Consider the following 12,319-nt stretch of genomic DNA (forward strand, 5'->3'; position numbering starts at 1 on the left):
ATGAGTGAAAAACTATCTAAATTATTGCCAGACTTCAAATGAAGAGCTGTTTATCTTATTCCCGAGCAGCCAGCGCTGCTTTTACTCCTTAGTCACTGCTTGGAGTGATGGCAATCAGGGTCGGTGGAGCAGGACGCTATCGGCTCCGCGGTGACGGAGTGGACGGCGGCTCCCATCAGAAAACAAGGCAGGTTTTATGGCTGCTGGAGGAGGTGGTAAACATAACAGAGCGCGGCGCCCTGAAATTTAATGCGCCCGGTCAAAAGACAGAGTATAGATATCAAAGGCCAGGCCTTGTGGAGAAAAAAGCTGTCCTCATAAAGTGGAAAACAAAACAAGAGCCAGCACAACAAGTGATTTATAGCGTTGCTTTGTTTTGCAGCTTTCTGGAACCTGCGCAGCATCCAGCGGGCACTGGGAACGAGGGGGAGCATATAAACCAGTTCGCAGAGACAGAGGTGCAACTGATCCGGAGGTGGGTTTGAATTAAAGGACCTGCGAAGGACTGCGGTCAAACTGAGCCGCAGTGGACCGGTTCTCCGGTGTGGACCGGTTCTCCGGTTTCCTCACCGGTCCGATCGCCTCACGAGCGCTGATCGCGTGTCTTGAGGCTCCTGCAGCCGCACCCGCGTGTGGCTCATCCGTCACCACATCCCACCGATTGCGTCCTGGTTTACATATTTACACTGGTGCAATTAGAGGCAGAGTCGCTAATGGTTCAGACAAGTCCAATAAACCCCTGGGGGGGGGGGGGGGGGGGGGGTATTCATACTAATAGATAAACACTATTAGATGTTCAAATAGATTTGAGTGAGCCTCTGCTAAAAGTCCCTAAATGGAGCAGCCACGTTATGAATGACATCACTTCCACCACTCTGCCACAGTTTGCAGAGGGCATCAGGATTCTGCTCGTTCAGCTCCATCATCTGGCGATCAGATTATGTGTGTGCCATGCTGCCCCCAACAGGATCGCAGAGAAACGCGTCGAGTCCAGACATCACAGCTACAACTTCAGCCCCGTCCAGAGTCACAGTGAGGCAGAAATCACAGGCTTTCCCTCCGCTTGTGTTTGTGTGAACAGTGTGAACGTCACGTCAGACTGGACGCTTACTGTCTATGGATTTATTGGCGTGAACTCAGGCTAATGTGCCTTTTTCCACATATAATGCTGGAGTCGAGGCAGCACAAATGACCCCTTCAGGGGCTGAATTAGACTGAGGTTGCCAGGTCCCCTGGGGCGACGTGCAGCCATTATAATAAAAGCCAAAGTCTGCGCTAATGTCCCAGTAATTATAATAAGTCGAGTCTCACATCAAGCGTAAACGTCACCTCTTCGCAGACTCACCGCAAACAAAGTTGCCCGTGTATGAACATCATTAATTTGAGTGGGAGTCAACAATCTGCCAAACGGATGAAGACAACGAATCCATCAAACTCGGGGGTGAAATATGGCAAAAGCCGCACTTTTCTGAGGCACCTGGGGGCAAATCAGAGCGCACGACAGGGAGACAGATGCGAGGAAACAATAAGAGCTTGATTGGCGTTTACGCCACTTTGTCTGAATTAATGTCTTTTTTTAAAAAAACGTACAAACCCGCAAAACAAGCACTTCATGTAGAGCAGAGGAGAAAACCTCAACAGCGGAGGTTTATGAGCGGTGCAATTTAACATCATGCGTAATATTTGGATATTTACGATGCTAAAATTACGAAATTCTGGCATAAGACATCAAATAAGATTTAATTTACACAGAACTGTTCTCCCAGCTTCACGCACACGCGCACCGACACCAGGGAGCAACTTCGCAGAGTTCACGGTGAAACAATGACACTAAGTCCCAATTTGCGCATCGCGGCGCGCGCGGCGGCACCGCGGCGCGTCGATCCCCGTCGGGCTAATCAAATTACTGCAACTTGTCGAGGTAAAGTTGGACACGAACGGTGAACTCCTTCAACGTGCGTTCGCGTGCGTGACGCGCGGAGGCGGCGGAGTTGCCGCACCTGCTCCCGACGTGCGCAGCGAACCGCTGATGAGCGTCACGGTGGCGCGAACTGCCGGGCGGAATTTAATGCGGATCAAATGTTACAAATTCGTGTTTACAACTTGTTTCAATCCACCGAATGTCTGCAAACTTGTAAATTCGAGCTTCAGCGGCGACATATTTTCAAATTTGCATTAAAACACTTGTTAAAGATTGTAGATCACGCCGAGATTATCGGGGAACTGACGCCGAGCGCCGTTGTCCTCGCGCGCGGCTCCCAACGCGGCTGCACATGAATCCCGCGCGGACAAACGCGTCCAGGTGATCGCCCTTACCTTTAAAAACTTCCCCTCGCGCGGACACCAGCAGCGTCATCGCGGCAAACAAGCAATTGACAACTTTATCCATGTCGGCGGCGCCGTCGCAGCGTCGACCCGCGGCCGCGGGGTTTTTCTGGCAACTCTTCTCGTCTTATTGCAACTTGAATCCCAGCTCCACTTTCAGGAGTGGATGCGCGTGGAGTCTCGCGCCAGCCCTCCGTGCCTCCGCGCGCTCCACGGGAGAGCTCACAGTCGCCGACACGGCCGCTCCTTCGCCCGCGTGCTGCACACTTGGAGGAGGAACGTGAGTGAGTCCCGATTCCTGAGTTACGCGTGGATTGAGTGGTCCGGCGGCAGCGGGAGAGCGGCGGGTGCGCGCGCGCCGTCTGGCCGGTAGAGGGCGCGCGCGAGCCCCGCCTGTAAGCGAGAGGACAGGCGGAGGCGTCTCCTCCTCCTCCCCACCCCCCACCCCCCCAACACCAGCCGTGACTCGATTATTTGGACCGAGTGCACAACGAGCCTGAACACGTGCGCCGGTAACACGCCGTTAATTTAATGCTCATATTAAAAATTAATCGACACTGCGGGCGCAGCTTCCACGACCACGCTGACTGTCGTAAAGCAATAATCCCTAATCAAATTTGCTACATGTGGTCAGTCTGAACCTCAAACAAGCGGTTTAGGATTTGAGGCTTGGACCAGTACTTTATTCACCTCAGACAGGCCGCCGGCCATTTTCTTTAGATGATTCCTCACGCGTGTTTTTAGTTCTGATGCGTTCTTCACAAAAGAGTTTAGTAAAAACAAGTCAAGAAACTTTTGGAGTTAAATCAAATTAGACTTGATTCTAAACAAAACAGAGGATTAAGACCCGTGTTTAAACAGCTGCCATGGTTTCTTTAAGACTTTACAGCATATGTGTTTATTTATCAGGTAGATTAGTGGCAGATCAATGGAAAATAAAATAGTTCATTCTAATGGAGCCATAAAGGTGAAGTGCATCAGATGATGAGGTTCGTGTGCTATATTACAGTCAAACACGAGCCTTTGACTGTAATAAAGCTTTTTAAATGCAATTTAGAAGATTAATGTTTTTCTGAGTTTAATTTTCCTTCAATCACTGTTTTGTTTTGATGATGTTCAACTCAACTCGGACTAAAAGTGTTCCACAGTTTGATCATATTTGACCTTGTTTGTCCTTTCTGATCAAATACAGACGACTCAAAAAGAGAAGAGAAACACGAGCATCACACGCGTTTTCATCCTTGACGTCTCGTTGACGGCGTCTACTTTTATACAGGCTCGTGTTTGTTGGGACTCACTCCGAGTGTGAGAACAAGCAGGGAGGTCTCCCTGCAGGATCACACACAGGATGGAGAAGCAGCTAATGACAAAGTCAGCCAATGTCATTGCTTTATTGTTTTTGCCTGCATAAACACACGTGGCCATTTCTCTGTACCAGCAGTTTTCATGGCTGATTAAAATGCAGCCAGATTGACAAGGGTCCACATTTAGTTCCAAAATGACCTAGTGCTGTCAAGGATATATGGCTCCTGTTGTTTTTGTTGTTTTTTCTTTTTTTTTTTTACATAAGTGCCCAAACAATGCCTGCAGCATTTTATAGAAGGAGCCACACGTCTCTTTGTGGTCTTTAGGTATTGTCTTGGCTTCAGCAGTTATGTTGCCAGGAATGCATGAATGCCACTCTGAGCAGAGCTGTCATGGGAATTGGTGACAATGTACCTCCTCCGATTGGATGGAGGGGAAATGGATAAGTTCATTGTTTGCACTCGCGGATGCAGAGAGAGAGAGAGAGAGAGAGAGAGTGTGTGTGTGTGTGTGTGTGTGTGTGTGTGTGTGTGTGTGTGTGTGTGTGTGTGTGTGTGTGTGTGTGTGTGTGTGTGTGTGTGTGTGTGTGTGTGTGTGTGTGTGTGTGTCGTGTTCAGCGAATGCGCCACAGTCTGTCTGCGCTGGTTCTAATCATCAGCCTCATCCAGTCAGCTGTGGATCCAGACCATCAGCTCTCTCGCCAGTTCTTTATCCTTCGCATTGAGGCAACCGTCGTTTCTCGCAGGATTTGAGTCCTGGATCAACATATTCCACATTCAGGCTTGGTGCTGCGTTTCTTCGGCTGACTCATGACTGGCCTCACATGACACCAGCAGGAACCTGCTGGCCTTCAACACATCTACTGTCCTCCATATTTATTCCTGAGGGAAAGTTTAAACCAGTTCAAATAGGAATGCTGGGATACATAACACTTTGCAGTAATTGCCTTAAGTGGCAGTGTAATGCCGGCTGTCAATAAATGCCAATCAGCTCCGCCTGCGTGAGATGTGACCTAATAAATTACAGAACTTTAACTGCACTCAGAGAAAAGACTCGTGGCTTCCAGACAACAGCGGTTTTGTCATTTAATTCCACTGTGATTATCCCGTTCCCTCGATTGTCAAAGGCTCAATATGAAATTGATTAGACGTCCTTCACTGTGGAAAGTCAGTGGCTTCAAGCGCTCCTGGACTCTCTTCAGCAGCTTCTGCTTATAAATTCAAAACACCTTTGAAACAAGGACACGAGCCTCGCTCTGTGCTCCCCTCGTTGTCCCGTCTTCAACAGAGTCTCGTCATAAAGCAAACTTATTGGCGCGTGCAGCAATTAATTATCATCCGCAGATCCCATAACGCTACCGGCAGCGACGGATGTGGAGCTGACCGTCAGTGACAGCGACTGTCAGGCAGCAGAGGATTTAAGGATGTCGTCTCCAAAGTCTTTTATTATTTATCATATTCAAATTAAATTTTCGAAGTCGAGTCGAACTAGACTCAGTCCAACTTTGTATTGTGGTACGTGACCTTTGACCTCTCAGTTATGTCTGCGGGGAGATGAGGATGTGCAAGTTACGTTCAGCGGGTAACGACCTGCATCGTTAGTTCTATTTACATGGATAGTTATTAACGCTGGGCTAACGTTTCCCATGCTGGAGCATGCGGGTGGTTTCTCCTCTTGTTTGTTCGTTTTTAAAACGTGACCCAAATTAGCCACAGGCAGCGTAAGACCAGAAAAATAACATCATCACATCAGTGCAAAATATAGTTCATGAGTCCCACAGAAGCGATATGTTGATAGGTGTCCCATGATCTGCATCCAGGACAAAGAGCCTTTCAGGCTTCATCTGTCATGAAAGCGTCGGTTGTGAGGAACGAGAGGGCGAGTAGTCGGCTCAGCGTTGGCTGTGGCCGATGTAGTTACACACACTGACCAACAGAGGGCGCTTGTTTGTCTTTTCTGTGGGACACTGAATAACCTGAACGCTGCACGTCATTAATATTCAGGAACTATTTTATTCACAGGGCAACAAATTGATGACAGAACGTTTAAATAAGTAATTTATGTACATTTATCTCATCACACAGATCTCATTGTCTGACAATGAGACAGTTTATTATAACCATTATAATAATTGTTGAAGTTTATAGAAAAATTCCAAATCACAGTTAGTTTGAATTACAACATCTATCATAATGATTTAAAAATTTGTTTAAACTATCTTTGCTGCATAATATCTATATTAATTGACAGTTTAGTAATTTCTTTTATTTATGTATGTTATTAGTAGCACAATTACAAATGCATGTTTGAATTGGCATTGACAACAAATATAAAATAAACCATGATCAAACTTGAAGTCAAATACTTTTGAATTGAGTGATTTAATTTTCTCCACAGTGACACCGACGTGCTCCGTTGCCCTGAGACAAAAGCATCGTATCACATCCCATAATTGTTATAAAGGACGAGCTGCGAGGGAGTGCTGGGCTCTGCTCTGATCTGAGGCAGTCGCAGTCTCACCCCCTGTGGTGTTTGCTTTTAAGCCCCCCTCCACTCTTCTTTCCACTGACTTTCCACTGCTGATCCCCTTGACCCCCAGCGGAACAAAGCGAGCGGCGCTTGTGGCCCCGCGTCCCCCGCGCTGCCTCGCCGTCGCCGTCCAAACAAGATCAACTGACCAGTAAACAGCTCCTAAATGTGGACCTGTGAATTTTTGTGTGAGCTGAGCGACTTTACCGAGGATTTACAAACGCTTAGACGTGACAGAGCCGTTACTCCTTCTTTATTTATATCCCAACTTTTACGGTACAAAAATAAATAAATAGAAAAGTACAAACAAATGAATGAGTTTTCAGCCTGCGTGTTGAGGTAATGGACCAGTCAGAGCCCGACACACACACACACACACACACACACACACACACACACACACACACACACACACACACACACACACACACAGCCTCACGTGGGTTTGAGGTAGTTATAGAGAGCACTGAGTCCTCCCTGCAGCACCTCCTGGATGGGCTTGAGTAGCGGGTTGTGCACGATGTGAAGCCCCTTATCCAGCGGGTGGCAGGCCAGCCTCCCCAGCCTGCTCAGCTGGTACATCTCCACCGGCACGTTCTGCAGGTCGTTGAAGTCGACGTTGAGCAGCTCCAGCGACTCAAGGAAGCACAGGGTCTTGGGCAGCGTGTGGATGCTGTTCCCCTCCACGATGAGGATCTTCAGGTTGACCAGGTCCTGGATCTGGTCGGCGATGGTCTCCAGGCGGTTGCAGGCCAGGTGCAGGAAGACCAGGCCCTTCATGCTGTAGACGCACGTGGGGATGTGGACGATGAGGTTGTGGCTGAGGTTGAGTTTGGTCAGGCTGTGCATGGCGGCCAAGCTCACGGGGAGGCCCGTGATCTGGTTGTTGGCCAGGCTGAGCACCTCCAGGCCGGCGCAGGAGCCCAGCTCCTCCGGCACCGCGCTCAGGCGGTTGCGGCAGGCGAAGAGCACGCGCAGCTTCTTGAGCAGGCCGATCTCGGGCGGCAGGCTGGACAGGTTGTTGCCCCACAGGTTCAGCACCACCAGGTTGTCCAGGGCGCCCAGCGCGGGGGGCAGCGCGCACAGGCAGTTCATGGACAGGTTCAGCTTCTGGAGCTCCCGCAGCTCCCACAGCTCGGCCGGGGTCTTGTCCAGGCCCCGCATGGCCAGGCTCAGCGTGCTGTAGCCCAAGTGCACGGTGGCGTGGCGGCGGATCCTCTCGGCGGCCCACGACAGGCCGGGCGCCTCGTCCCTGCGCTCGCCCGCGCCCACGCGGTTCAGCTCCTTGTTGAAGCTGCGAGACTGCTTCCCGCCCATCGTCAGAGCGCCGGGGAGCGGCCCGTGGCGGCTGCTAGTCGATCTGCAGGGTCCCTGAGCGAGGCCCGCGGGTCATGGTCGAAGCGGGTCCGAGCGTGGCGGCTCCGGGCTGAGCTGAGCTCTACTGAGAGCGGACTGGGGGTGACCAGCTGCCCTTCTTGCTGCACGTCATTCCCCAGCTGGCCCTGTCACTTGTCAGGTCCACAGATAGCTCCCCTGCTCCCACCCACTGCAGGAGCCTGAGCGTGGAGAGGTATGACATCACACGCCAAGACACCGAAATACACACGCGCGCGCTGTCGAGCGCCTTGCAAAGCGTTTCACTGCTCTATTTTGTATTACAGACGTGAAACGGGCTTCGCTTGGCTGCACCTCCAACGCGGAGCCAGGCTCCAACAAGCACTAAATCATCTCTCAAAAAAGCAACAGTTCTTAGGGGGTTTAGCGGATCCTAATGCGCACGCATGTGCTCAGACCGATCCGGCCCAAGCTGCTGCTGTTTAAAGCATCCTGCAGCTCCGATCGTAAATGTCAATCAGAACAATAATCATTTACAGCAGCTGGTTTAGTTTAGAGCAGGTCTTGTCTAAACAAATCCACACAGAGGTGAAGTTCGCCTTGAAGAGCACTTTAATTATCCTCTTAGAAATACTCTAAGCTTTTTATATACCTGTCAAAATAAAATGCTTTACTTTTACTGTACTTTGACTTTATGTACAGTTTGCTGCCGTGATGTTTTAACGCACATTTGCATCTATGATTCATATACTTATAGTAAAGTGTAGCTGGACAATGTGAAAACAATGTGGGGAATTATCACATGACCTGCCCTTCAGAGCTTTGTGGTGTTTCAGCCCATTGCTGGATGACTTAGGGAGCATTTAGCAGCTTAGCCAGCAGATACCTCCCCAACAGTTGGGTCCAGAACTGGAGAAGCCGCCCACGTGAATGTTAGGCAGCTTTAGCACAGTTAATACTGTAAAAATGTGCTAAATTATTCCTCGCTTTAAAATGATCACTCTACACTAGATGAGGATGACTGTGTCTTTTAATATGCAGCTGTGTAAAAATGATCACTTTGAGTCACTTTGATGACTTTGGTGATTTTCCAGTCTCGCAGCGTGTTCGGTGTCAGACACCAGCAGTGGAAATGGGAGCTGATGAGGACTGATCCGCCTCCTTGGACAGGTCTCCCACAGTGCGGCCCGGACTCGGAGCAGCCTCACTCATCACTCTGCTCCCAGTCCAGTAATCAAAGAACTTGGATGACAGTTAGCGGTGATATCCAACTCTGGGGACCCGGTGGCTCCGCTCCCCAGCGAGGCTACATCAGCACTTGTGACTGACGGGTCCAATCACATATTTGCTGAATTGGGATGCTGGGGGAACACTGGCCATTCTCACAGCTGCTTGTGCAGCATGTGTCATCTGGACGCTTTCGGTAAATGCTAATGCTTTTACATCACAGCCGCTTTGTGTGGGAGCTGGTGTGTGTGTGTGTGTGTGTGTGTGTGTGTGTGTGTGTGTGTGTGTGTGTGTGTGTGTGTGTGTGTGTGTGTGTGTGTGTGCACGTGCGTGCGCTGGTGGTAGCAGTCGAACACTTCATCACAGACTCTTTATCCGGGCCTCGAAGCTCCGTGCTGCTGATGCCGTGGCTGCTGCCGCGCGCCACAGCTAATTTCACAAACAGCAGGATTGTTTTATCCTGCCACCCACTATTTACATGAAAAATGACACCTCAGCTGTAAACACGGGAGCGTTCGTCCCCGTGCAAACAGGAGGCGGGGAACACATGCTGTCAAATATGCGGAAGGATCCTGGCTTCTTATGCATATTCAGTTCCTGGAGGTGAACTGCAGCATCGTAGCACCTAAAACACCCAGGCGTGACGGGCCGATGAACGGATGAATGAATGAATGAATGAATGAATGAATGAATGAATGAATGAATGAATGAATGAATGAATGAATGGAGAGAGGGAGGGGTGTGACAGGAGCAGGAGCCGCCGAGGGAATGATGCACTTCAAACCACACTATTATCAAAGTCATAAATCTGCATTAGATGCTTTTGTGCTAATCCCATGCATCAAACGAGCCTTGCCTCCTATCGGGGGAACAGATGTGTGGAAACAGCTTGAGAACTAAACGACAAGAAAATGGGAGTCGCCATTCCTCTTGCGTTCGCACAACACCGTAATACAGAGTCCCATTAGCACCAAATGAGGATGAGTTATTCACTGGGAGAACAGTTGCACCCTCCGGTCCTCCGGGTGGCAAAAATGATCTCATTTGAGAAGCTCGTCTGGTTATGTGGCACCATAATGACTGCGGATGAGCCACCTTTAGAGACTCCAGTTCAATACATATACCATTATTACTTGTTCATTACTGTGGAGGCTGCAGGTGGTGATGGATGATAGACGACCTTGCTGCTGCAGCACCGACTGTAGGTGTCTCTTTCCTATTGAAACGGAAGGAGCACCTGCCAAGACCTGAGGCTCTTTAGATTCGAGTGCAGACACATTACTCCCTGAAGTCAGCACTCTCGCTGAAGAACATGTTCCCTCTTTAGACAGAACACGAGACGAGATCGGCTCTGAGAGACAAGAGATATGCATTTAGCGGGTCTATTAGGAATTCCAGACGAAATCAAGCGCGCGGACGCCGGAGCTGATCACCGCATTATTCAGCAGGTGCAGATGTGAATATTCACACCACTGGACACGTTCCACTCTCCGTTTGTGCCTCCCCGGGGTAATGGAGTCTGCAGCGGGGGCCAGGCTGCTTTTTTTTTTTTTTTTTTTGTCAGAAACTGAGGCTATGTCACACATGCGAATTGCCATCTGGAAATTGGCTGCATCTCCGCTTTGCCCGAACCTCCAGGTGACACCGAGGAATCTACTTAGCAATGTAAATTACCATGGAGGAAATTTGAGGGGGAGTCTGACGAGTCCGCTTCGAGGCTTGAACACAGGGCCCAGAATATTTCATTGCAGTCTTTCAAATGTGCGTTTATTTCCCAGGTTGGACACGGAGGTTGTCGCCACAGATGCTCTGGCGACTGTTAAGACGAACCCAGCTTCATCATTTCTCACCTCCTTATCGACTCTGCTGAGCATCGTGTAATCCCCTAATCTTTCCTCAGGCCACACGCCAGCTACCTGTAGTTAGAGCTGGAGTGAAGCGAGCAGATTCATCTTGAGATAAACTGGGACAACATGATGAATAGATAATAAATACGCCCATGGGGCAGCTCTATCCGGGTTAACGCTGCCGCGTAACGGTACCGTTTGCAGCGCTGCTTGGAATCAATGGGGAAACGCGGTGAGCACAGCTAACTGGGCTCCAGAGTGACCAGATCACTCCTGATTTTGCTGAGGCAGCAGATGGAGCGCGTGCGAACCAATTGTGGCGGTGACAGCAGCGGGTGAGGTGATGAAGCACCGCGGCGCCGTCTATCTGGGTCTCACCTGCTCACTCCCACCACTACACAGCGACGCAGCTGCACGCGGAGCCGAGAGGAGGGCGATCATGACTTTCTGTGGCGGCGGTGGGAGTGATTGATTCAGAGGAATCTGTGGGCCGGTCGCAGACGAACCCACTGTCTGGCTCCGCCCTGCAGCTCAGTCATACGTTGCACAACTTATATAGTAGGAAAGTTGCTGTTTGGACCCGGACGGTCCCCACCCTGGGCCCGGTTCTGCAGGAGGATTCTTCCATTACAGGGCTTTTCCTGCTTCCGCTGTTGCCTAGTGGGATTATTTCGATTTATTTTGTTGTACTTTGTGCAGATAACCTACAGATTTGCAGATTCCATCACGTGACTATTCATAGATCGCCACTACTTAATACAAAGTCAGGACGAACAACACGCAAAAGGAAACCCTTCTGCTCAAACAGGTCTCCATGAGTGTGGAGTAGATGTGGGAGGGAGCAATAAAGCGGCCAACAGTGATGGCAGTCGGGCACATGTGTGGTGCTGTCAGACCTTGGTGCCCATGAGTACTGGGACCGTCGTGGGGCGGTGAAACGCTGGTCACAGCAGAAGGAACCGCGGCGTTGGCAAACGAGCGCCGCCGCAGCGGGTCGGCGCCAGGAGGGAGCGCCGGCGGCTGCAAAAGGAGCCTCTCCTGCAAAGGCTGTGTCGCAAATGTGCAGGTTGTCTGCTCGAACTGGTGCTATGTGAGGTGTGGTGGAGGAACGCGCATTAAAAGGCCTCCGCGCGACTGCGAGCGACAGCGCCGGGGCTTTTTTTTCCAGTTCGCGCCACCAGAACTTGAAACCATGGGCTTTGACGCGCTGTGTTCCAGGCATTAGGATGCTCGCCAGTCCGTCACTGCCAGCAGGCCATAAATGTTTCATGTGCTGCTGATATGGTAATCATGGGATCCCTACAATGACACCTTGTGAGAGTTGGATAATGATGACTGTCTTTCAGGCCTGTGTGAGTCTGGACAGCGTCCAGCAGCTGAGGCACGGCCTGAAGTGTGAATCAGCCGGTGGAAAAAAAAAGGCCGGGACGTGACCCGGGGCGGTCGTCAACGTCATGAAGGTGAGCGGCGCCGAGGAGCGCGTCGGGCGCCCACGCAGACCTGGAGGACGCTCCACGGAAGCGGCGCTCTGAGTTAAACACGCGCGGGGGCTTCCTTCGCGAGGCAGGCGAGCGGGTCCAGGTGCCCAGTGGTGGCACGGGCCCAGCTGGAGGATGCTGGCGCTCCGGCCGGCATACTAACAGAGCCAGGGGCGCTTTCACAGCCAGCGGAAAGAGGCTGGCGCCGGCGCCGCGCGCCCCGGGTTCAGATGCACCCGCTCCAGCTGCACGTCCACCGCCCGAGTGGAGGAA

At 50.8% G+C, this 12,319-nt stretch overlaps 2 protein-coding genes across 10 annotated transcripts in view; both read right to left on the minus strand.

Annotated features, from left to right (window-relative positions):
* LOC114843946 (receptor-type tyrosine-protein phosphatase mu-like) overlaps positions 1–2,685 on the minus strand; it is a 101,918-nt gene extending 99,233 nt beyond the window's left edge. For 6 of the 9 annotated variants that reach the window (XM_055503685.1, XM_029130845.3, XM_029130843.3 and 3 more), the window contains exon 1: positions 2,317–2,684. In XM_055503685.1, the coding sequence (XP_055359660.1) occupies positions 2,317–2,389 (73 nt within the window). In that variant the 5' untranslated portion in view covers positions 2,390–2,684. Of the gene's footprint in view, positions 1–2,316 lie in introns of all 9 variants that reach the window. The other 3 variants (XM_029130846.3, XM_029130844.3, XM_055503686.1) reach the window with 2 other exon arrangements.
* A 2,924-nt stretch (positions 2,686–5,609) lies between these two features.
* LOC114844784 (leucine-rich repeat-containing protein 30-like) lies at positions 5,610–8,079 on the minus strand. The gene has a single exon (XM_029132369.2). The coding sequence runs from the start codon at positions 7,474–7,476 to the stop codon at positions 6,595–6,597; it is 882 nt and encodes a 293-aa protein (XP_028988202.1). The 5' UTR covers positions 7,477–8,079; the 3' UTR covers positions 5,610–6,594.
* Positions 8,080–12,319: the final 4,240 nt, after the last annotated feature.

This window comes from Betta splendens, chromosome 17, assembly GCF_900634795.4.
Source record: "Betta splendens chromosome 17, fBetSpl5.4, whole genome shotgun sequence".
In the NCBI taxonomy this organism is placed as follows: Eukaryota; Metazoa; Chordata; class Actinopteri; order Anabantiformes; family Osphronemidae; genus Betta; species Betta splendens.

Coding starts and splice junctions, on each gene's coding strand:
- LOC114844784 (XM_029132369.2), bottom strand. CDS start 7,476: ATGGGCGGGAAGCAGTCTCGCAGCTTCAACAAGGAGCTGAACCGCGTG.